Source organism: Myxine glutinosa, chromosome 6 (assembly GCF_964187855.1).
Source record: "Myxine glutinosa chromosome 6, kmMyxGlut1.1, whole genome shotgun sequence".
Taxonomy (NCBI): Eukaryota; Metazoa; Chordata; class Myxini; order Myxiniformes; family Myxinidae; genus Myxine; species Myxine glutinosa.
In genome coordinates, this window is record NC_136266.1 from 37,438,789 (window position 1) to 37,464,797 (window position 26,009).

Consider the following 26,009-nt stretch of genomic DNA (forward strand, 5'->3'; position numbering starts at 1 on the left):
TCATCCTTCCGAGGTCGGCAAATTGAGTACCAGCTTGCTGGGATGAATGATCCCGGTGTGTACCCCGGTTTAGAATAGGTACACCGTATCCCTGCGCATCGAAGAGGCGACTAAGGGTTGGCGTCAGGAAGGGCATCCGGCCATAAAAACATTGCCTCAAAACAGGGAACCATGATTGTCATGGGGCCCGCAAGGCTAACCCCCACTCTAGCGGGGGAAAATGGCCTCAAAACGATCATTCATTCATTTCATTTTGTTACATTTCTAATAAAAACCATTTCTTTGTCAGATTGATGGCAGACCTTGTAAACAGGTTTAAGAACAACATGAAGCTGCAGCTGATTTGCTTCCAGACTGTACCTTGATGGGATTGGAAGCCTCGCTTGTCGGAGAGTCGTTGCTTGGAAGTCACAAGTTTCATCCCTCAGGTCTGAATATCATCAACAGTTATGAACACCTTTTGGAGGTGAATAAAAGTTAAAATCCATGCACGTTTAATGGGGGGAACTCAAAAAAGAAGGTTCACGACAAAGCTTAGTTGTACATTATATGGATATTGCATAAAATGATGGCGCCAAGACGTGTGCGAAGCACTTTTGCAATCGAGTAGCTTTGGAACTGTGCCCCCATCGCACACCTAACACTTTCCGAGCAATGGTTGAGGTCATGACTGACACGGATGCGCATCAGTTTCTGGCATTGTTAAACAGTTTGTGAATGCTGTGGCTGAAGCGCAATGAAGATATCCGGTTTGCTTTCACAATAATTCGACGTTGCACAATTACAACACGACATCTTGGTATTGTCTGCAGCAACAACGACACCTGTGCTGTGTTCTTTTGTTGGTGCCAGAGTTATTTTCTCAAAGTTAACATCTATCTACACTCTACAGCATGCGAGATGCACCGCCGTGTAGATTCTTCACTCTATAAAAAGCAGTCGACCGCTTTTTGCTTCAATCTCTCATGTATTGCATCAAAATCGGTGAAATCGTTATGAATATTTATAACAGTAATCAATATTAAATCGTGTTGTATCAAAAATACATTTTGTTTTTGTTTTTAATAAACATCAGTTTTTTGTTTCCTGCTTTTCTCCCTGATAAAAGGGGATGCATAAAGAAAAAAGAAAGAAAAAAAAGATACAGCAACAGTCATGAAGTAAATGCAAAAGGCCTCCGACACTTTCAGGTGAATCGCAGAGCGTTTTGGACTTTTGAATACAGTTCTGGCCTGCTCGATTGTTGACCACACCGGATCAGTTATCAGATCATCATGAAGCTCCTCGGTGGCAAATCTTGTCCAAAATGTGATCAAGCCCATTGTCCGTTTCCTTTGTCTCACGCTCTCTGAAGCCGCTCCAAACCAGTGGGGAAAGGCCTGCATTGCTTGGCACTCTCAAAGTACTGTCGTGCAAACACGGGTTCCACCTGCAGGGGAGGAGTTTGAAGGGAAGAGTTTGAATGGAAAGACTCCACTTACTGTTCCACTAAAATGAAATGATATATGGAAGAAGGGTGATTTTTATGGGCCCCGGTTTATCGGACCTTTGTGATTTGACGTACTCGGTCCTTGTCCCCCGAAGATAATTCAGAAATTTATCATTTCATACTCATGAGTTAGTGAGTAACAAAACTATACTTTTACATCTCATACAAATCCTAACTAAAAAGAGTAATCAACGATTGCAGACCTCACCAGGACTTGGTCTGTGTGGTTTTAAAGTACGTATTTTATAGACCGACTCGCACTCTAATTTTATAGAGGTACTCAAACATATTTTGTAGAGGTACTCAATTACACACTATCTGTCTTCTATAAAGTACCTTTATAGAAGACAGATAGCGTGTAAAAATTGTTGTCGAAATTGGTACATGATGTGCAAACAGACAGACAGACAGACAGGCGGACCCAAATGCAATACCCTCTCCTCTGCTGAGTATAAATATGTAGTAAAATAAAATTTTAGAAAAATACAATGGAAATCCGTGAATTTCGGCATGTATAAAAAGAATAAACATTTTTCTTGAAAAATGTAAAAATTCAAATAAAAAACGTTTAGTTTTGAGAATAAACAAAAAATCATGGATAACATCAGGCTGTTTATCATTTTCAAAATCCCGTTATGAGGTTGTGGGATCCTCTGCCTTTCATAAGGATACGACAGGTATGTTCTCATTTTCATGGATTCCTAAGGTAACGGACTATTTTAATTCCTACATTGAGGCCGCTAAATCAGACTTGTTCTATTTTTACCATCAGTATCGGATTATTCGTCGCTTAAGAAACTGCAATGTGGAAATATATTTTGCAAGCGTCGGTGTTTTGTAATAAGATGGTACATGCAAGTTATGGAGGACATTAGAGCGCTTGTTACGAGGAAGAGATCTCTCCTTGGATTACCAAAGATGACAACACATAAGAGGGGGATTGTATTAAACTCTCAATATGTTGCGCATCAGTCTTGGGCACACACTTCTGCCTTCATACATCATCGAGACAAAAATTCAATTTCTTTTCGGTAGCCATCTTAAGTTTGTCACCTGAGCATTCTTAAGAACATTTTAACATTCGCTTTAAATTTGACATTGACATTGTTAAATTAATTTTGGAGCCTTGGCCCTTTGATGGCAAAGGAATATTGTTTTTTCAAAAGTTGATATAATGCAGAAAAATCTGTTGGTCCACCAGCTTCTCGGTAACAGCACTGAGGCCTTCCTTCTAAATGCCAGAAAGGGCCAACAATGAGAACACTGCATCAAACCTGCACCATTGAGCTGTGTGGTTCAGCTTTAATGAGAACTGTTCTCAGCATAGTTCGCATGGTCCTATTGGTGTTATTGTGTGAGTGTGTGTGTGTGTGTGTGTGTGTGTGTGTGTGTGTGTGTGTGTGTGTGTGTGTGTGTGTGTGTGTGTGTGTGTGTGTGTGTGTGTGTGTTTTTGTGTGTGTGTTTTTGTGTGTGTGTTTTTGTTTACATTTGGCAACAAGATGCTCCAGCAGACAGTGGGCATACCCATGGGTTCAGATCCGGCCCCTTTCTTTGCAAATTTGTTTCTGCACATGTACGAGTTTGATTGGGTCCAGAACATGTGCAGGAATAAATTAACAACTGCACGAAGATGCGGAAACATCTTCAGGTTCATTGATGATTTGTTGGCAATTAATGATGGATTTATATTTGAGCAGCTTCATGATGATATTTATCCAAAAGAACTTGAATTAAAAAAGGAAAACCAAACTTGCACTTCAGTTTCCTTTTTAGAATTACAAATCGATATCCATAATAATAAATTTCACACCAAATTATTTGATGAACGAGATGCATTTCCATTCCACATTGTCCGAATGCCTTTCTTAGACAGCAACATTCCCAAAAAGCTATTTTATGGTACGGTTGCAGGTGAAATAATTAGGACTGTGAGAGCAACCACACACAGCTCTGAACTGGTCAATAAATTACAACAACTAGTCAGACGTATGTTAGCACAGGGAGCTACAGTTGGTAGATTAAAACAAGTTTTCTTCAAAATGACAAAACGACACCAAATCGAATTAGTGAAATACAATACGAATAGTAAAAATATTATTCATGAGATCTTTATGTAAATACAGTACAATATAATAATTAAATATACTACAAGCATTGATGGGTTGACTGACTGCCTGGACGCAACTGAGGTTGTGGATCCACTGATTTACCATCAATTGATGTGGATCCATGATCGAGGTTGTGGATCTGCTGTTTGGAGAGGTCCTGGGCTGAAAGGATTGAAACCTCGAGGAAGAACGGTGCCCAGCTGATGATCCATGCAGTCGGGAAACTAGTCAGTTGCTTACGGGTTAAAGTTCTTGCTTTAGGTGGAGAAACTATGTTTGAGGTTTACAATTTAAATAAAGTTGAATATGGGATGTTGTAAAATTAACATCATTTACAACAATCCTTTAAATTATTTAAGTTTAGGAACAACCGATACTGTACAATTAATTAAGTGTGTGTATGTGTGTGTGTGTGTGTGTGTGTGTGTGTGTGTGTGTGTGTGTGTGTGTGTGTAAGAGAGGGATAGAATTGTAAGGAACAGAAATGAAAAAACGAGATGTGTGTGTGTGTGTGTGTGTGTGTGTGTGTGTGTGTGTGTGTGTGTGTGTGTGTGTGTGTGTGTGTGTGTGTGTGTGTGTGTGTGTGTGTGTGTGTGTGTGTGTGTGTGTGTACACGTACGCACGCGCATGTCTGCGTGCGTCACCGCCACCAGTCGTCATCCCCACCCGCAAATATCCAAGACTAAACATAGCCCTCCCCGGTCCCAAAGCATCCATCCCCACCCCAGCGAGGAACCATGACTCATGCCCCCTCATCTGTATTCCATTTCCCTCTCAGCCATCCCCGAAGTGCCCTCTGGGGTACGGCCTCTTCCCTCTCGATCTCATCCATCCCTGATCCCTTTCACCCCGGTCTCATCCTTCAAAGCTGCCTCAGAGGTCAGTTCCCAAAGTGTATCTTGGGGTTGGACAAAAACCCAGCAAAGCTCGGGCCCTCCCATCCGGGTCCACAATAGCCCAGACCCCCCTCCCACTTGGCTCCGCCAACACTCGCAGGCCCTCCCATCCTGCAGCACGGGCCCCACAAGTTCCACCAAGCTTCAAGGCCAGACCGCGTCCCAAACGCATCTCAAACAGCGCGTTCTGTATTCTCACCTCGGTCTCCCACATCCTCAGCAGATAGAACCCTGCAAGAGGAGGCCCACCAACAATTACGTCCTCCCACCATGTATGCCAAACCTCAGGCTTCCCTCCCACCCGGGTCTGCCAAATCTCAGGTCCCCCTGTTATGGATCCGTCACTTCCGCATTTGTTGTTATTATATTTAGTTTCAGGTAATATTGTTGTTAAGATTTTTGAGAGAGAGAGAGAGAGACAGAGAGAGACACACAGAAGACGACCATGAGAGAGATACAGCCGTGAATCGCATCGAGGCTGCGAGCGGATTTTTTCGATATTCGTCGCAAATGAGTTGAGGCTTCCCGGGAAAGGGATTGCCCGCGACATCGTTACATATTGCGATTGCAATTAAACCTGCATCAGGTTTTATTACCAAGTGTGAGCTATTGTTGAAGGGAGCAAGTGCTTCCATTACAGGCCTATATGCCATTTTGTCCTCGAAGAGGCTGTCCGCCTGGTGCATCTTGTTTTGTCATTGGGATTCCCATATCGACATCATTTTGTTGATCGTCGTTGGTTTTCCATATCGGCTTTATCGTTGGTGGACGTGAGGCGTGAATTATACTCACGTTTTGGGGGATTGTTATCCCGTGCCACCAGCTGCCTGACCTCTCACCTCGTAACTCTGCGTCTGCACTCGCGCTGATACCTGCCTATTTATTGCCGTCCTGCACGACTTCGAACTTTACCCAGCATGTGGATTAGTGCACGGACTTTGGGGAATGTTACATCCCACTCACGGTTGGCGTATCGTGATTTTATTGCTTTGAGGGCATTGGGGAATGATGGTACCATCATATGTATTGTTCATTTGACCGAAGTGTCATTTTCATTGTACTTTCTTTTATAATGTTATTATTGGCGCTGAGGAAGCGCCTTTAGCGATTGACTTCCAGCCAGTGTAACGCTAATTCCTGTCACAGGAATTCTGAGATCATATAAGTGGGCGTGGCAGTTCCTGATTGGTTCGTGTTGGGGAACGCCTTCTCGCTGCCGACGTGACGTAAATTCGCGCACGCGCACTGGTGATTGGCGCTGAGGAAGCGCCTTTAGCGATTGACTTCCAGCCAGTGTAACGCTAATTCCTGTCACAGGAATTCTGAGATCATATAAGTGGGCGTGGCAGTTCCTGATTGGTTCGTGTTGGGGAACGCCTTCTCGCTGCCGACGTGACGTAAATTCGCGCACGCGCACTGGTGAAGCTTACTCAATCTTACTCGATCCCATATTACATGTACTTTCATTGCATACAAATTATACTTCCTCCTAGAAATTCCATGCCCGAACCTCAGCGCAATCCAAGAGGATTCACTTGTTGTGTATGTGAGAGTTCTTGATGCAATTACTTGTTTTGTTCTACAATTGCATTGGTGTGGTTTTACCATGGTTTATTAGAACATTCAAAATAACAAATCTTTCTGCCGTGTTCCCTCTCAAGACTCTGAGGTGCACCATAACTGGGGTTTGGGAAGGAAATACTTAACACCTCTCACCTCCTACTCGTGTCCGCCAATCTCAGGCTCACCTCCCACCTGGGTTGGCCAGATCTCAGGCCCATCTTCCACCCAGGTTGGCCAAATCTCAGGCCCCTCTTCTACCCAGGTCGGCCAAATCTCAGGCCCCTCTCCCACTCAGATCCACCAAATCTCAGGCCCTTCCATCCGGCAGCACGGGTCCCACAATTCCCACCAAGCTTCAGAGCCAGGCTGCGTCCCAAATGCATATCGAACGGCGTGACACTGACCACCTTGTGCACATCTCGTCCCATCAAAGCTGCCGTTTTTGGGTCAGTCTTGACTGTTCGAAACCGCTGTATTCAACACAGCACCTGGTCCTCTCTGTCCCAGGCGAGAGGGGGACGGCATGACCAGCGAGTCATGCCGCCTCCCTCGTCTCTGCCGTGTGTGTGTGTGTTGTTTTCATTCAGTAACACAACAATTGTGGTTAACCATTTTGAAATTACCACTCGTTTGTCCAAATGCTGAAAATTATGTTTAAAATATTATTTGAATTAGATTTAGCGCTAACAGCAGGTTAAAAATACCCTGCGAACAGAACCGTCACTGAAAATGCACACAGCGCATGCGCAAAAGGCCTCGTTTGGCATTCATACGTCAGTTCGACAGTCGCGCATTACATAACGATATAACAGCAAGGAATTGTGGGACCCACGCAGGGTCAGTTTATTTCAATATGGCAGATGCGTCAAAGTTGTTTATGTCACAAGGGATAGATCAATGGTTCTATTTTACTGTGTTGGATGATTGTCGACAACTAGCGAGATGATCTGCAAAGATGGTTGTTTTCAACCAAACAACCAAAAATGTGTGACTGGTTTCCTCACTTCCTGAGCTCACAGATGTTGTTTGTTTGTTAATTTCTGTCAGTTTTCAAGTTCTTGGGAAAGTAGTAATATTTATCAAATTGTACTGATAACAGGCGACATATATCACCATCAGAATAAAAGGTTAATATAAGTGTTTTATCAGCTAGGAATATGTCTCTTACAGTTTGTATCAGGAAACTCTCCCCATGTAATGCATGCTCATTCTGTCAATGCTGTTGGTGACACTGTTTGCCTATGATGTCATGTGATTTGCATTTATTAAAACACTTCTGGGTTCCACCAGTTGCCGTGTTATGTTACATGGTGTCAGAAGTGGGATATGTCACACCCACCACTGGGAAATTTTTGTGACACTGCCTGGAAATTCCAAAGGAGGAACGAACATCTGTGCCAATAATCACTGGTGTAGGATCATTCTCTCATGGTTAGGGGGATGTGAGGGCAGCGGGGGAAGGGGAGGGAGGGTCAAGGGAAACGTTTTGACTTTTTTTTATCAATTACATCATCGGACAACAAGTTCGCAGTGTACATTCGGATGTTTAGAGAGATTTCTAGAGATATTTACATCAATACTAATATTTACATCTGGGCGTCCCATCAGCCGGTGAAAGGTAAAGATCCCATGGTGTCCTTGGTGAAGACGAGGTGAGCTATTGTCGGCACCATGGACAAATTCCAAATTCCTGCTGTAACCTCAGTCGAACGTCAGGCCTGGCCGTCTGTGCAAGTCGAAAAATTTGGGCCAGGTTTACAGTGGAAGCTTGGCCCAAGTTCATGGCAAACTTGGGCCAAGCTTCCACTGACTAATCGCACATGAACGTTGGAATAATTGTGGCCGTTGAAGAAGAAGATACAGTAGTATTGGGGAGCCATTGCCCGGTCGTTGTTTAAACTGCATACGTCCGGTCCGGTAGATTTATTTTTTTTATTTTTTTTTGGTATACAAGATCGAGGCACATGCAAGAACTAACATTAATCACAAAAAGACAAACTGACATAAAACATATGATAAAGGGAGCGGGAGACAAGACGGGGAGAGAGAGGGAAGCACACACGAACAACAGTAGAGAACAAGGACATCGGGAGATCTGTGGGAGGGAGAGGGAAGCACACAAGATGGGGCCAATCTTAATTTTATGATGGAACTTAAAAGTGACTTTGTTGACATTATTAAAAATTTGTTTAATTACCGTAGACCAAGAGTTTGTTATGACGACAAAATTGACAAAGTGGAAGAGATGCTACGACGTTTTAGGAAGAGCACTCACTACCTTTCCTCCGTTCCATTGACCCGTATCTCCTCCAAACCCCATTTTCCTTTTCTCCACATTCCCATACCCATCTTTTTCATTCTTATCCTCTCTTCTCTTCCATTTGTTATCGACCCTATTAAAAGGAGCTATGAAGACACCAACGGATGTTCCTTCAGTATAATTACGAAAATTCGTAAATCTATGGGTTAACGATCACTGCACCTTATTGAGATTACGCCAATTACTTGCCCCGTCACTCACATGAGCCGTAACAAGCTTCTTCCGTGGTGTGTCCTCTCCAAGCTCTTCACAGAAACAAAGGACGATCTTGAACTGTGGCTCCGGACCACCTTCACGGAACATCTCCACCTCTACAGAGAGAGTAATGGGAGAGTTATAGCGATGTGCAAGATGGGTGCGCAAGTACCGTCTACTACCATTTACTCACACGTACTCACCAGAAATAAAGCTGCGCGTGTCGAAGAGTTGCTCCACGACATTCCGCTCAAGCTTGCCATGGGTGCGACCATTGGGCAGGCGAGGCCCGGACCAGTATATGCGACCTTGACAACGTCTCTGAGCGAAAAGTCCACTGGGTGTGAGTTGAAGGTAAAGGCCTCTAGCGAGGCTCGCGAGGAGGGCAGCAGTCAGCCGGTGCCAGCAGCTCTTTGGCGGGTGTATGAGGGAAGGTGTTGGCAGTAACAGGGACTGTGGGCTGTGCGAAGAATGCACAGGTAGACAAGCGGTCGAGTACATGAGCTGGCAGCCAAGTGGGTGGACAATTCGTATTTGCTGTACGCGTTCGCCCTTGTATCTGACCTCCACATCAAATTCAAGTCCTGCAAGGGAAGCACATTTAAAGGTTTCATTCAACAAGCTCAACAAGTTCGATTCTCGATGAAGATTCCGATAAAAGGTAAACTCCGCTGTGTGTGCATGCCAAGTGAGTACCTTTGCCCACGCTGGGAAAAGGCAGCGATAGTAGCGAATTATGCGTCTGTTCCAGGTACATGTCTTGAAGATGCAGGTAGGAAATGCAAGATGAGCAGAAAAGAAACATTAGATTCAACATTAGATCACCTATTTAAACCGCTTAATACTTTGATTATATTACGGTAAATTAGAACCACTTCAACATCCTTCATCAACGACTGCATGGGCTGGCAGACTAAATCCTGATCCGCATTCGGAGAAATAATCCGGAGCATGGAAGATTAAATAATACTACTTTAACGGCTCCACTTATTCCCAACGTGTAGAGACGGCCAGGGATGTTGTTGGCCCATCTTTCACGAACTGGCTGACCAGGCCTGACGATCTATCAGATGTGGCAGGAATTTATGATTTGTTGAGCGTGTCAGGGATAACTCGCCGACTTCTTCATGAAAGTCATCGTGAGATTTTTAACATCCATCAACTAATTCAATCCACCGAGCTCTGTCAAGTTGGACGGGCAGCGTCAGTGAACATCAATCTTCAAGTCTTTCCACAGATTCTCAATGGGATTTATGTCTCGGCTTTGGCTGGGCCACTCATGGACTTTCACATTCCTGTTCTGAAGCCATTCCAGTGTTGCTTTGGCTGTATGCTTGGGGTCATTGTCCTGTTGGAACGTAAATCTTCACCGTAGTCTCAGGTCATTTTCTCTCTGAAGAAAGTTCTCCTCAAGGATTTGCTTGTATTTGGCTCCATTCATTGTTCCCTCTATGCTTACAAGTCTCCCAGTCCCTACCACTGAAAAGCATCCCCATAGCATGATGCTGCCACCACCATGCTTTGCGGTAGGGATTGTGTTAGATGGGTGATAAGATGTGCTCGGTTTCCACCAGACATAGCGCTTTGCATTCAGGCCAAAGAGTTCAATTTGTGTCTGATCAGAACACAGAATATTTTCCCTCATACTATCAGTCTTTCACGTGCCTTTTTGCAAACTCCCGGCGTGCTGTCATGTGCCTTTTTTCAAGAGTGGCTTCCGTCTCGCCACTCTCCCCATGAAGCCGAGATTTGTGAAGTGCTGCAGAGACTGTTGTCCTTCTGGCAGGTTCTCCCATCTCAGCCAAGGAACTCTGTAGTTCTCTCAGAGTGGTCATTGGGTTCTTCGTCACCTCCCTGACCAAAGTCCTTCTTGCTCAGTTACTCAGTTTGGTCAGATGGCCATCTCTAGGGAGAGCCTGGGTAGTTGCATGTACTTTACATTTCCTAATGATAGAGTTCACTGTCCCCTTGGGAACTTTAAACACTCTAGAAATTGTTTTATACCCTTCCCCAGATCTATGCCTCCTCACAATTCTATCTCGGAGTTCTATGGACAGTTCTGTGGACTTCATGGTAGAATTTCTGCTCTGACATGCAGTCAACTGTGGGACCTTATATAGAAAGGTGTTTCTTTCTAAATCATGTCCAATCAATTGAATTGGCCACAGGCAGACTCCAATCAACTTGTAGAGACCTCTCAAGGATGATCAAAGGAAATTGGATGCATTCGAGCTCAATTTGGAGTGTCATTGCATAGGGGTTGAATACCTATTGACTCAAGACATTTAAGCTTTTCATTTTTCATTGATTTGTGAAAATTTCTATTTAAAAAATTCCACTTTGACATTATGGAGTATTATGTGTCGATCAGTGACAAAAAAAAAATGTCGATATAATCCATTTTAAATTCAGGCTGTAACATAACCAAATGTGAAGAAAGCCAAGGGGTGTGAATACTTTCTGAAGGTACTATGTGCAGTGGCGTAGTGATGGGGGGCAGAGGGGGTGACCGCACCAGGCGCGAAATGGATTGGGTGCCAAATGACATCCTCAAAAAACATGTTTTAATGCTCCATTTGGTTGTATTGTATATAAATTATAATACAACGATCTCGTGAGATCACGAAAAGCAACTTTCAGAACCACGTTTTACAGTTTAAACTCCGTGCTACATGTCAATGTGTCAGGTCTATGTTTAGAAACTCCTTTCCATCCGGATTCACTTTTTTCCTAATTCCTATTTCTATCACCTCACACAGTAAATAAATCCATGTTACAGTGTTGCAGCGTCGATCTCTTATCTTGTATAATGAGGTTTAATATGCACTCGGTAACATGATGATCGCCCATTGGCCCAAGGGATGGAGGGGTGTAACTGTTGGACATTTGTTATGTAATGACGTCAATCAAATCTAGATATCTCACGGTGTATGTCCCAATCAGTGAGGCCAGGATCACATGTCAAGTGAGTTCTTTAACTTCCTTTCCTTCCTCTGCTTTTTTTTGTTTTTGTATACAAGATCGAGGCTCGTGGAAGAGCTAACATTAATGACAAAAAGACAAACTGACACATAAAACATATGATAAAGGGAGTGGGTGACAAGATGGGGAGAGAGAGGGAAGCACACAAGTACAACATTTGAGAGCAGGGACATCGGGAGATCTGTGGGAGGGAGAGGGCTTGGGGGAGGTGGCATGGGAAGGGGGGGGGGGGGGGAGAAGTATAAAACACATGGACACTGATAGGACTTCCAGGAAAGAAGTCGGTGTTTCAGAAAAGTGGATCTGGGGTGAATTAACGGGGGTAGAAAAGATCATGGTCTTGGATGGGGGAAGATAAGAGATGGTGGTGAACTGTTGTTTTAAAGACCTGGAGGGAGGAGTGGGATTGAAGGGAGTGCTGCTCTGTCTCATCAGCTCTAGTTTCTAGGCCATATAAATAGCACACCATACTGCATATAAATAGCACACCATGTTGCATATAAATAGCACACCATACTGCATATAAATAGCACACCATGCTGCATATAAATAGCACACCATGCTGCATATAAATAGCACACCATACTGCATATAAATAGCACACCATGCTGCATATAAATAGCACACCATGCTGCATATAAATAGCACACCATGCTGCATATAAATAACACACCATGCTGCATGCGTGTTTGATGTCGTTGTTGTTAACGGCCTTGTAGCATACCTGTCTGGTGTACTGCTGCAGCACTAGTTTACCTTTCACCTAGCCCAGGTCTGCTTGGACCAGGGTGGGGATTATACGTTCGTTTTATTATTGCAAAATGGTACGATTATTATTATTGTTGTTCATATTATTAGTATTAATAAATGCTTTGTTACAATGTTGTCATTGTTTTTGTTATGACCCTCACAGGAGGAGAGGAGGGTATTGCATTTGGGTCTGTTTGTTTGTCTGTTTGTCCACACAGAATAAATATAATTTTCTCGGCAACCGTTGGTCCGATTGACAGGAAATTTCCACCATAGGTGCAACTCCACCTGTAAAAAAATTTTATGTTAATTATGACGTCATAGGTCACGTGGTATGGGCGCCATCTTGGAAAAACCGAAAAACTTTGCACCTCTATATCTCCGAAAGTGCTGAATAGAAAAAAATGAGACATGGCACATTGTAAAGAACTCTCCATGGGGAATGAAATATGTTAATGATGTCATAGGTCCCTCCATTATGACGTCATAATTCGACAAGTACAAAAGTTCATCCGATTAAGATGAAATTTCTTGAGCATCATCTAGGGATAAATCGGAGGAGGAAAAAAAATGATGTCACCGGTCACATGGTTCGGCCATCATATTTGTTTTTAACACAAAAGCCTTAAAAACCACTGAAAACACATCCTGGCAAGGGTCTGCAATCTCTGATTACTCTTTCTTGTTTATTTTGTAATAGGAATACCATGCCATGGAAGGACCTATTAAACTGCTCTATACACCTTAACATGGCGCGTGTTTAGAAACGACGGAATTTTTCCGGATTCTTTGTAGTTAATTCGCCTAATCATCTCAGGAGTTCATAACTAAATCTATTCTAATTTTGAAAAGCTTCCAGCTGCTGAGCCCACGGGGAAGCTTCGAGCTCTTTCATATTTTTATTTTTTTATTTTTTATTTTTGGTATACTGAATCGAGGCTCGTGAAAGAGCTAACAATATGGCCCCTCGATAGGAATTTGTGACTATGTCCGTACCTGCAGGGGGCGATATTTTTGACCTTCGCCCCGAACGCCACAAACCATCACTACACCACTGACTGTGTTTGTATGAAAACATGTATACATTGCATATTAGATTCACTCCAGTTACAAAATTCCCCAAAACTTTTATCAAAGACAGCAATTATGACGATGTAGATTGGCAATTCCATAAAGCTCTCCAATTGGAAAGTACAGAAATTCTTCTAAAACCAAGACTTGTTCCAGATGTGATGCAATTCCAACACTCATGCACCACATTTGACTCACCCGTTTCGTTTGAGGCTGGCCAATAGAAGCGGCTGTTTTGCACTGGCTGTTTGTAGAAATCCTTCATAAGCGAAGCCTGGATAAAGCAGTGCATTTGATGCTATTCAATTTTGTACCTTGATTCCATGCGGTACAATTACATTGTATTACAGAGCCCGCAGTAAGTCAATAGCACAAAGCTTTTTACAAAAGTGCTCATTGTCTATGTGTTGTGTGCTATAGGTGGCATGACCTCGTGTGGATGCGCCGGGTACAGAAATGACTGGTCGTAATCGCCCGCAGAGGCAATGTGCAGCTCCGTGTCATCGTCACTGTCCTTGTAGTCGTGCTCTGTACGCAGTTGGTATATGTGTATCAAAGTAAGTACACTCAGAAAGGAAAAGTCATGATAGCATTGAGGTACACTCTCTCTGTCTCGGTGCATATATATATATATACAGTGCATTCAGAAAGTATTCAGACCCCTTCACTTTTTTCACATTTTGTTATGTTGCAGCCTTATGCTGAAATCGTTTAAATTCATTTTTTCCCTCATCAATCTACACTCAATACCCCATAATGACAAAGAGAAAACAGGATTTTAGAAAGTTTTGCAAATTTATTAAAAAGAAAAAACTGAAATATCACATTGACATAAGTATTCAGACCCTTTGCTATGACACTTGAAATTTAGCTCAGGTGCCTCCCATTTCTCTTGATCATCTTTGCGATGTTTCCACACCTTGATTGGAGTCCACCTGTGGTAAATTCAATTGATTGGACATGATTTGGAAAGGCACACACCTGTCTCTATAAGGTCTCAAAGCTGACAATGCATATCAGAGCAAAAACCAAGCCATGAGGTCGAAGGAACTGCCTGCAGAGCTCAGAGACAGGATTGTGTCGAGGCACAGATCTGGGGAAGCCTACAAATAAATCTCTGCTGCATTGAAGGTTCCCAAGAGCACAGCGGCCTCCATAATTCTTAAATGGAAGAGGTTTGGAACAACCAGGACTCTTCCTAAAGCTGGCCGCCCGGCCAAACTGAGCAATCGGGGGAGACGGGCTTTGGTAAGATAGGTGACCAAGAACCCGATGGTCACTCTGGCCGAGCTCCAGAGATCCTGTGTGGAGATGGGAGAAACTTCCAGAAGGACAACCATCACTGCAACACTCCACCGATCTGGGCTTCATGGCAGAGTGGGCTTTATGACAAAAAAAATTTCTAAAAAAACAACATTTTTCAAAAAGAAATACTCTTGGGACATACCCACCGGAGAGATAGGTGTATACCAGAAGTTTGGTACGATTTCACAAAAGTTTGAGGGAGTAGTGCAGTGACAACACAGGACAGATATATATATATATATGTATATGTATACACACAGTATAAATACAGTCATGGCCGAAAATATTGGCACCCTTGCAAACTCAATTTTCTCTAAAAATAAAGAAGTTGAAATTAACGAAAGTATTTGGTCTCCACAATTCCTTATTTCACTTTTAATATTACAGAACCTTTGTTTTTGATTCAGAAGTTAATATATCCTTTTAAATCACGAAATAAAAAGAAATGGCATTGACAAAATTATTGACACCCGAGACTTAATATTTCGTAGCACACAGCCTTTGGACAAAATAACTGCAGTCAAGCGCTTCCTACGGCCATGAATAAGCTTCCTACTCCTCTCTACTGACAGTTTGGCCCACTCTTCCTATGGAAACTGCTCCAGTTCTCCCAGATTTGAAGGGTGCCTTCTCCCAAATGCTGTTTTCAGATCTCCCCACGTGTGTTCAATGGGATTTAGATCTGGACTAATTGCTGGTCACTTCAGAACAGTCCAGCGTTTTGTCTTGAACGATTCCTGGGTGCTTTTTGAAGTGTGTTTGGAGTCATTGTCCTGCTGCAAGACCCATGACCTTCGACGGAGACCCAGCTTTCTGACACTGGGTTGAACATTGTGCTCCAAAATGCCTCGGTAATCTCCTGATTTCATGATGCCATGCACACATTCAAGGCCCCAAGTGCCAGAGGCAGCACAGCAACCCCAAAACATCACTGAATCTCCTCCATGTTTGACTGTGGGGAAGGTGTTCCTTTTCTTTGAAGGCTTCAATTTGTTTTTCTGTAAACACAGAGATGATGTGCTTCACCCAAAAGCTCTAATTTGGTCTCATCTGTCCACAGAACATTCTCCCAGAAGGATTTTGGCTTGTTCAGGTGTGTTTTGGAAAACTCCAGTCAGGCTTTCTCAGCTGTGGGGTCCTCTTGGGTCTCCTACCATAGAACCCGCCCCCCTTTCATTGAGTTGGCGACGGTTGGTTTGAGTTGAAACTGTTGTACCTTGTGTCTGAAGGTCAGCTTGAATCTGTTTGGCAGTTTATCGAGGTGCTTTCTCCACCATTCAAACAATCCGCTGAAATCTTCGATCAAGTTTTCTCTTGCGGCCACGTCCAGAGAGGTTAGCTACAGTGCCATGGGCCTTAAACTTCCTGATAACATTGCATACAGTGGACACGGGAACATCAAAGTCTCTGGAGATGGACTTGTAGCCTTGAGATTGTCCATGCTTCACTACAATCTTGTGTCTGACCTCCTCAGACAATTCTCTGGTTAATTTCTTTTCTCCATGCTCAATGCGGTAGTCTGGTACACACAGTGAAACAAAACAGTAGAATGACTCCTTTTCTCTGTTCAAACTGGTTGAATGAGTGATTTTTATATCGCAGGCACCTGCAACTCACCACAGGTGAGCTCATTTCCAAAGTAAAGGAGAATCACCTGCTTGAAATCGAAATATTTCTAACAACTTCTAAAAGGTGCCAATAATATTGTCCGGGCCATTTTCGGATTTCTGTGTGCAATAAGCTAAGATAATTTTTTCAGCTTTTTTTGTTTTGTTCCACTGAAAACAAAAGAAATACATTCGTGGATACAAAATATTATTAATTTCAACAATTTTCTGGAAGAAATGGGGCATTATTTGAAAAAAGTGCAACGGTGCCAATATTTTAGCCACGACTGGATATCTCCGAAACCGCTCGATGGAAAAAAAACTGTATATATATAAATATGAAAAAGCAAAGGCCGATCTGTCACATATGAATGGAGGGAACAACCAATCAGTGCTCACCGAATCAATTACCCCAGGGTGGCAAGGATTACATATAAATAAATGGACTCCCCGGGTAGGCAAAGAATGTGGAATCTGTCCAGTGTACCGGCGATAACTCCCGCACTCAGTTAAGGACACTGTGGGATATTTAACGTCCATCACCTAATGCTTGCAAATGGGACAGCCGGCTTTCCAGATGCTGGAAGGATGGCCTAGAGCCCTAGACGTTTGCGCATTCACCTGTAAGCAGTCTATCGTTGGTTTGAATCTCGGCCTGACTACGAATTGTCGTCTTGGTGTCTCGCAGACGGGGACATGCGTCGATGTGTGTGCCGTCCCTCGGATGATCGTTAAACTGGGTGTCCATCCTGTCTGCGAACATTAGTTGGTGTTGTTAAAGATCTTAATGGATGGACAGGGCTTATGACGTCGATTCGGTGGACCGTGCACTTTGTGACGCAACTTCCTGTGTGCGAAGGACCAATCTGACAGGTCACAGTGCTTTTGGAAATGGAGCCCATGTTGTAGACCGAGCACAGGTAAGTGCACCTGAACCATCATGTCAGGACCTTATGTGAATGTGATGTTTGATCTCTGTATATTAACATCAATCACGCTTAATAGTCATTGAGAGGTCGTGAAATTGTAAACTTGTTATCGTCATGGCGCACCTTTTGAGAAGTTGTCGCTGATAATCTTGTACACCTTGTAAGGTTCCGAAATGTCCAGCTGACTGCGCTCCGTCACCTCCATGAAATCCGAGCTCTTGTTGAGGGCGCAGCGCAGGCGAGTCTTCCATGCTGGAGGGTCGGGTCGCTCATTCGCCTTGAATTTCCCCTTGAACACGGCCCAACCCTGAGGACACGGTGTGACGTCATGATGCAGTATATAACATGGTGTTTGTGCCAGCTCATTGGAAAATACATACGATGTGGTGCATGTGTACGAACATACAGTAGGCCAGATATACGCGTTGTGATGTTCCTATCCGACGGAGGCCATTAACATGAAACATCTTTCATGATGCTTTCCAGACAGAAAGTACATTCTAAGACACCAAGCAGCGTAACCTGGTATCGAGGGATAACCAAGTGGCCCACATTAGACACAGTCGAGGGAGGAATATTGGATTTCGCCATTGTGCTGAAGATAACTCGCCTCCTATGTATATGTATATATGTATGTATATGTATGTATATAGTGTATGTATATATGTATGTATATGTATATATGTATGTATATGTGTATATGTATATTATGTATGTATATGTATATATGTATGTGTATGTATATGTATATATGTATGTATATGTATATATGTATATTATGTATGTATATGTATATATGTATGTATATGTATATATGTATGTATATGTATATATGTATGTATGTGTATATATGTATGTATATGTATATATGGGTATCCATCCCCTCCCCCTACCCCCCCCCCCCCCCCCCCACACACACACATAGTAAATGTTACAATATTTAAGAAGTCTCATTCGTCGTCTATTTCAGAGCCGACTGTTTGAAGCGAGTACAAACTAGAACATGTACAAGCGAGTACAAACTAGAACATGTACAAGCGAGTACAAACTAGAACATGTACAAGCGAGTACAAACTAGAACATGTACAAGCGAGTACAAACTAGAACATGTACAAGCGAGTACAAACTAGAACATGTACAAGCGAGTACAAACTAGAACATGTACAAGCCAGTACAAGCTAGAACATGTACAAGCGAGTACAAACTAGAACATGTACAAGCCAGTACAAGCTAGAACATGTACAAGCGAGTACAAACTAGAACATGTACAAGCCAGTACAAGCTAGAACATGTACAAGCGAGTACAAACTAGAACATGTACAAGCCAGTACAAGCTAGAACATGTACAAGCGAGTACAAACTAGAACATGTACAAGCCAGTACAAGCTAGAACATGTACAAGCGAGTACAAACTAGAACATGTACAAGCGAGTACAAACTAGAACATGCACAAGCGAGTACAAACTAGAACATGTACAAGCGAGTACAAACTAGAACATGTACAAGCGAGTACAAACTAGAACATGCACAAGCGAGTACAAACTAGAACATGTACAAGCGAGTACAAACTAGAACATGTACAAGCGAGTACAAACTAGAACCTTTGAATCCTAATGCAGGGAATGAAAGTTCAAATCCCAAACACCATATGTCTTTCTGCTAATTCGCTTGTAATTCCTGTAAAAGTACACTGATGTCTGCTCATGTCTTGTCTTGCATGTGATATCTCCCATATGCATTCTGTACATTCCAAACACCATGGTAAAATTCCAAATTCCTGCTCCAGGGATCGAGCATAAAGTTCCCCCTCTTGTCTTTTTTTCCTCATCGTGTTCTACATCCATCATGGCGACCCCGTGAAACTCCATGAATGATGCCCCTTGGTGGATCAGATCCTCTCAGTTGGTACAATGAGATGTTCAACGACGCAGCTCACCTTGAACAGGGCAGCATCCTCATCTTGTCTGTAGTCTTGTTTCCCGGCGTGCTTCCATGGGATGCGGAATGTGATTTTCTCTTCATCCTCCCAGCGCAGGCCGGGGTATTGACAACTGTTGATCTGTTCTATGAGCCATGGGCGCAGCCGTTTGGATCCCCCGGAGAGATGCTCCATGTGGCGACCGTCGTGTCTCCCTGGATTGAACAACGAGAGGAACAACAAACTTTAACTGATTATTGCTTCGAGATAACTGGAGAGTGAGAGATGTCTATACATGCTGTATGATGTCTTCAGCATAAACACGTGTCTCTCTCCCACTATCTATCTACCTGTGCTTGTCTTTCTCCCACCTGTAACCGACTCTCTATATCTCGATTTGTCTCCCACCTGTAACGAACTCTCTCTATGTCTTTATCTGTCTCCCACCTGTAACCAACTCTCTCTATGTCTCTGTCTGTCTCCCACCTGTAACGAACGAACTCTATGTCTTTATCTGTCTCCCACCTGTAACCAACTCTCTCTATGTCTCTGTCTGTCTCCCACCTGTAACCGACTCTCTAGGTCTTTGTCTGTCTCCCACCTGTAACCGACTCTCTATGTCTCTGTCTGTCTCCCACCTGTAACGAACTCTCTCTATGTCTTTATCTGTCTCCCACCTGTAACCAACTCTCTCTATGTCTTTGTCTGTCTCCCACCTGTAACCGACTCTCTATGTCTTTGTCTGTCTCCCACCTGTAACCGACTCTCTATGTCTCTGTCTGTCTCCCACCTGTAACGAACTCTCTCTATGTCTCTGTCTGTCTCCCACCTGTAACCGACTCTCTATGTCTCTGTATGTCTCCCACCTGTAACCAACAATCTCTGTCTTTATGTGTCTCGCACCTGTAACGAACTCTGTCTTTATGTGTCTCGCACCTGTAACGAACTCTGTCTTTATGTGTCTCGCACCTGTAACGAACTCTGTCTTTATCTGTCTCGCACCTGTGCTCCCTTCCCAATGTCCTGTATCCCGCCCACCCGCTGCTTTTCCCTTTATAAGTCTTCCCCACGACTCTGGGCGTTTCACGCTTTCCGAGCAGCGACTCGCGATTTGCGGGGTTTCCCCATCCAAGCTACGCCTGCTCCACACCCGCCTTCCAGGAAAGCTCGCAGAGTCGTTAAGCTCATTTGAGAATCCACGCAGGGGTGTGTAGGTGTGCCAGTCCAGGTCACAGGGTTCCGTTGCCCAGGCTCCGCTTTGTGACCGTTTTCAGAGGTGTGCAAGAAACGTGTTTGTTGGGGAAGTTGTTTCATTCATTCAGGTGTTTCCGCACGTTCAGGTACCGAGAGGGTTCTCTCGGGTCCTTCCTCCCAGCCAAATTCCCCTCTTTACATTTATAGTAGCGTGAATATCCCAGACTTTGGAAGAGGGCTTGGGGGGAGGAGTGAAATAGGGGGGGGGGGGGGGTTGAAAGGTAGAACATGAGCCTCACCTCCTGGGCAGCTCTATAATGGTTGTTGGTGCCTTAAGTTTCAAATATTGATCTTACTTTAACTACAACCGAGTTATTTTTCCTGCAAGATAGAAAATCATCACAACGATTGAGGAATACCCAAGGAAACTCAGGAACAAGACGTTTAGCCCATCAACCTTCTGCCTCTATCTCTACATTCCCAACCACTCAGGTAAACAATAGTATCAATGCACCTTAAGGTGGGCGGAGGTTATGTTTCCACCCCTGTCTGTTTGTTTTTCTGTTTGTCTGTCTGTCTATGAACAGGATGTCTCAAAAAGGTTATGGACGGATTTGGACTAAACTTGCTGGACTGGTTGAGTGTGTGACAAGGAAGGATGGATTCGACTTTGGTGAAGATCCGGATCTGGATAAGATAATTTTTATAATTTATTAAGTGATTCTTCATCATTGAGAATTGGGGCCAAAAACGATGTACAACACGATATCTCAAAAAGTTGTGGATGGATTTGGACGAAACTTAACCTTACCTACCCATCCCTCTTTCTTATAATGATTGCTTATAACAATCAAAAACATTTTTTACTGAAGAACATTTCACAGTGTCTTCATAAAGTATTCACACCCCATGACGTTTTTCACATTTTGTTGTGTTGCAGCCTGAATTTAAAATTGATGAAATTAATTTTTTGTCACTGATCGACACATTATACCTCATGTCAAAGTGGAATTTTTTTGAGAACTTTTTACAAATTAAAAATGAAAAGCTAAAATATCTTGAGTCAATAAGTATTCAACCCCTTTGCTATGACAGCCCAAATTGAGCTCGGGTGCCACCAATTTTCTTTGGTCATCCTTGGGATGTCTCCACAACCTGATTGGAGTCGACCTGTGGCCAATTCAATTGATTGGACATGATTTAGAAAGACACACACCTTTCTATATAAGGTCCCACAGTTGACAGTGCATGTCAAAGCAGAAACTCTACGATGAAGTCAAAGGAACTGTCCGTATAACTCAAAGGTAGAATTGTTTGGAGGCATAGATCTGGGGAAAGTTATAAAACAATTTCGAGAGTATTGAAAGTTCCCAAGAGCACAGTGAGCTTCATCATTAGGAAATGGAAAGAATATGGAACAACCGAGACTCTTCCTAGAGCTGACCGTCCGACCAAACTGAGCAACTGGACAAGAAGGACCTTGATCAGGCAGGGAGGTGACCCAGAACCCAATGACCACTATGACAGAACTACAGAGTTCCTTGGCTGAGATGGGAGAACCTGGCAGGAGGACAATAGTCTCTGCAGCACTTCACAAATCTCGGCTTTATGGGAGGGAGAGTGGGCAGACAGAAGCCACTCCTGAGAAAAAGGCACATGGCAGCACGCCTGGAGTTCCAAAAATGGCACGGGAAAGACATTGAGAGCACGAGTCAAAGGATTATGGGGTCTGATGAGATGAAAATTGAGCTCTTTGGCCTGAATGCAAGTGCTACATTTAATGGAAACCAAGCACAGCTTGTCACCCATCTTACACCATCACTACCGTGAAGCATGATGGTGGCAGCGACATGTTCTGGGAATGCTTTTCAGCGGCAGAGACTGGGAGATTGTAAGGATAGTGGGAACAATGAATGCAGCCAAATACAAGCAAATCCTTGAGGAGAACCTGCTTCAGAGTGGAAAAGACCTGAGACTGCGGTGAAGATTTTCATTCCAACAGGACAATGACCCCAAGCATCCAGCCAAAGCAACACAGGAATGCCTTCAGAACAAGAACATGCAAGTCCTTGAGTGGCCCAACCAAAGTTCAGCCTTGAATCCCATTGATAATCCGTGGAAAGACTTGAAGATTGATGTTCACCGACACTCTCCATCCAACTTGACAGAGCTTTTTTTTTCTTTTTCTTTTTTTTTCTATACTGAATCGAGGCTCGTGAAAGAGCTGACAACCGCGAGGGAAAGACAGCACAGGGGGACCACGTGGGAAAGACAAAGACAGCACAGGGGGACCACGAGGGAAAGACAAAGACAGCACATGGGGACCGCGAGGGAAAGACAGTACAGGGGGACCACGAGGGAAAGACAAAGACAGCACATGGGGACCGCGAGGGAAAGACAGTACAGGGGGACCGCGAGGGAAAGACAAAGACAGCACATGGGGACCGCGAGGGAAAGACAAAGACAGCACATGGGGACCGCGAGGGAAAGACAGTACAGGGGGACCGCGAGGGAAAGACAAAGACAGCACATGGGGACCACGAGGGAAAGACAAAGACAGCACATGGGGACCGCGAGGGAAAGACAGTACAGGGGGACCACGAGGGAAAGACAAAGACAGCACATGGGGACCGCGAGGGAAAGACAGTACAGGGGGACCACGAGGGAAAGACAGACAGCACATGGGGACCACGAGGGAAAGACAAAGACAGCACATGGGGACCGCGAGGGAAAGACAAAGACAGCACATGGGGACCGCGAGGGAAAGACAAAGACAGCACATGGGGACCGCGAGGGAAAGACAAAGACAGCACATGGGGACCGCGAGGGAAAGACAGTACAGGGGGACCACGAGGGAAAGACAGACAGCACATGGGGACCACGAGGGAAAGACAGTACAGGGGTACCACGAGGGAAAGACAAAGACAGCACATGGGGACCGCGAGGGAAAGACAGTACAGGGGGACCGCGAGGGAAAGACAAAGACAGCACATGGGGACCGCGAGGGAAAGACAGTACAGGGGGACCACGAGGGAAAGACAAAGACAGCACATGGGGACCGCGAGGGAAAGACAGTACAGGGGGACCACGAGGGAAAGACAAAGACAGCACATGGGGACCGCGAGGGAAAGACAGTACAGGGGGACCACGAGGGAAAGACAAAGACAGCACATGGGGACCACGAGGGAAAGACAGTACAGGGGGACCACGAGGGAAAGACAGACAGCACATGGGGACCACGAGGGAAAGACAAAGACAGCACATGGGGACCGCGAGGGAAAGACAAAGACAGCACATGGGGACCGCGAGGGAAAGACAAAGACAGCACATGGGGACCACGAGGGAAAGACAAAGACAGCACATGGGGACAACGAGGGAAAGACAAAGACAGCACATGGGGACCGCGAGGGAAAGACAGTACAGGGGGACCACGAGGGAAAGACAAAGACAGCACATGGGGACCGCGAGGGAAAGACAGTACAGGGGGACCACGAGGGAAAGACAAAGACAGCACATGGGGACCGCGAGGGAAAGACAGTACAGGGGGACCACGAGGGAAAGACAGACAGCACATGGGGACCACGAGGGAAAGACAGACAGCACATGGGGACCACGAGGGAAAGACAAAGACAGCACATGGGGACCGCGAGGGAAAGACAAAGACAGCACATGGGGACCGCGAGGGAAAGACAAAGACAGCACATGGGGACCGCGAGGGAAAGACAGTCTTGAGCAAATCTGCAAGGGAGAATGGGAGAAAGTCCCCAAACCCAGATGTGCAAAGCTGATACAGACATAGCCAAGAAGACTCGAAGCTGTAATCGCTGCCAAAGGCACTTCTATGAAGTATTGACTCAGGGGGTTGGATACTTATGTAACTTAGATATTTCTGGATTTCAGTTTTAATTATTTTGTAAAAATGTCTAGAAAAAAATTCCGCCTCACATTATGGGGTATTATGTGAAGATCAGTGACAGAAATCTCAATTTATTCAATTTTAAATTCAAACTTTAACAACAAAATGTGAAAAAGTCAAGGGGTTTGAATACTTTCTGAAGTCACTTCATATGCTTTCAGGAACCATTATTTATTTATATACACATGACCATCTTCACGACCAACATACAGCGTTTAATTATTTATTTGCGAGCAGAGTACTCACCCTCTGGGTGGGTAGAGTGTGCGCATTACTTGCTGGAAAAAGTAGTCTTTTTATTACAAGACAACTCTATAGATATTGGTGTGGTGTGTATATAAAGGGGTATAAGAGGTCTCAAGGATCTACATGTCTAAAGGGTCGAATGGGTGTCAAGTTATTCAAGGTCGAAGAGGTGTAAAGGTCTGAAGGGTCTATAGAGGTCGAATAACTAAATGATTTATGGAGTCTTAAGGTCTAAAGAGTATGTTCCAACATTTGTTAGGGTCTAAAGAGGTCTAAAGGTTCAAGGAGTCGAGGCAGTGTAAAGTATCTTCAAAGATCTGAAGAGTATGTACCAATCGTAGTTTGGATCTTCAAGGGGTCTAAAAGCTCTATCGCGTATAAGGAGTACCAAAAAGTACTGAAGGTGTAAAAGGTACATTGCAATAGGATGTAATTAAGAGACGTATTCACAGTCCAATAATACGTAATTAATAGACAAATGTTCAAACTTCAAAATGTACATAATGAATAAACTCACATGGGTCAACCGAGGCTTTACCTACCTCGTCCACTGAGACTTCACCACCCCCTCCCCAGACAGGTGTGTGTGTGTGTGTGTGTGTGTGTGTGTGTGTGTGTGTGTGTGTGTGTGTGTGTGTGTGTGTGTGTGTGTGTGTGTGTGTGTGTGTGTGTGTATAAAACGCCAAAGACGAACCGCGCACGATAAACAATGACCGGCAAAGCGAAAGGAATGATAGAGGGAAGGAAGCAAAAGAGGGAAGCACGACAGAACAGGACCCAACCATAGACACATTGTGTGAGTAATAAAAATAATCGATCAATCCCCGAACAAAGTCTGTGATCGCTTCAAGTCACAAAGCTTTTATTCCTCTCTTTCTATTTGTTCATTACATTGATTATGAAATTCTCCATATGTGGTCCCATTGTCCCACTGTTAGTTGCCTTTTTACCTCCACCACCTAAGGTGGATGAAGGTTTACCTCCACCACCCTGTCTGTCTCTCTGTCTGTCTGTTATTACCTGGCAAAAAAAAAAATTTTGGACAAGTATGTTGATCACTCGGTTTGTGTGTCGTTTTGTCTGTCCACTCACTTATACTTGCCTACAGGACACGATTTTAAACCGATCTTCACGAAACTTCATCAAATCGTAGAGTTCGTGGTCCGACAAAATCACATTTATTTTTGAGGTCAAAATGTCAAAATAGGCCAAAGGTCAAAACCTTTTCAAGTTTCTAAAATCCTCAATTTTCATCCGATTGACTTGAAATTGAATAGGATTTTCATGTCATCTTACTGAAATCAACCACCAACTATTTTTGAGATCAGCTTCGGCCAAAAGGTCAACATAGGCCAAAGGTCAACCACTTTTTTCAAATTTCTAAAATCCTAAATTTTCATCCGATTGACTTGAAATTGAATAGGATTTTCATGTCATCTTACTGAAATCAACCACCAACTATTTTTGAGACCAGCTTCGGCCAAAAGGTCAACATAGGCCAAAGGTCAACCACTTTTTTC

At 43.9% G+C, this 26,009-nt stretch overlaps 2 protein-coding genes across 9 annotated transcripts in view; one reads left to right on the forward strand and one right to left on the reverse strand.

Annotated features, from left to right (window-relative positions):
* Positions 1-1,083, forward strand: part of EXOC2 (exocyst complex component 2) — a 183,336-nt gene extending 182,253 nt beyond the window's left edge. For both annotated transcript variants that reach the window (XM_078779721.1, XM_078779722.1), the window contains one exon: positions 290-1,083. In XM_078779721.1, coding sequence (XP_078635847.1) covers positions 290-365 — 76 coding nt within the window. In that variant the 3' untranslated portion in view covers positions 366-1,083. The remainder of the gene's footprint in view (positions 1-289) is intronic.
* Positions 1,044-25,283, reverse strand: IRF4 (interferon regulatory factor 4). 7 transcript variants are annotated; one of them, XM_068119830.2, is made up of 9 exons: positions 25,032-25,283; positions 19,152-19,348; positions 17,339-17,522; positions 13,805-13,902; positions 13,573-13,648; positions 9,268-9,330; positions 8,775-9,155; positions 8,578-8,687; positions 1,044-1,429 (listed from the first exon to the last, which is right to left on the reverse strand). In XM_068119830.2, exons 2-9 carry the CDS (start codon positions 19,326-19,328, stop codon positions 1,340-1,342), a joined length of 1,179 nt encoding a protein of 392 aa, XP_067975931.2. In that variant the 5' UTR covers positions 19,329-19,348; positions 25,032-25,283; the 3' UTR covers positions 1,044-1,339. The 7 variants fall into 7 exon arrangements, with proteins under 7 accessions (XP_067975931.2, XP_067975932.2, XP_067975929.2 ...); XM_068119831.2 differs by having other exon boundaries at positions 25,007-25,277; XM_068119828.2 differs by lacking the exon at positions 25,032-25,283 and adding an exon at positions 20,103-20,159.
* Between the last annotated feature and the right edge of the window lie 726 nt (positions 25,284-26,009).

Bases quoted from the DNA above. Each gene is read 5' to 3' on its own strand.
- IRF4 (XM_068119831.2), bottom strand. From the start codon at position 25,274: ATGGTTGGGTCCTGTTCTGTCGTGCTTCCCTCTTTTGCTTCCTTCCCT. The intron at 9,331-13,572 runs GTGAGTCAAATG...TGCATCTTCAAG, and splicing joins GCCAGCCTCAAACGAAACGG to ACATGTACCTGGAACAGACG. The intron at 1,430-8,577 runs GTGAGTGACGGG...CCTCCCCTGCAG, and splicing joins AGAAGCTTGTTACGGCTCAT to GTGGAACCCGTGTTTGCACG.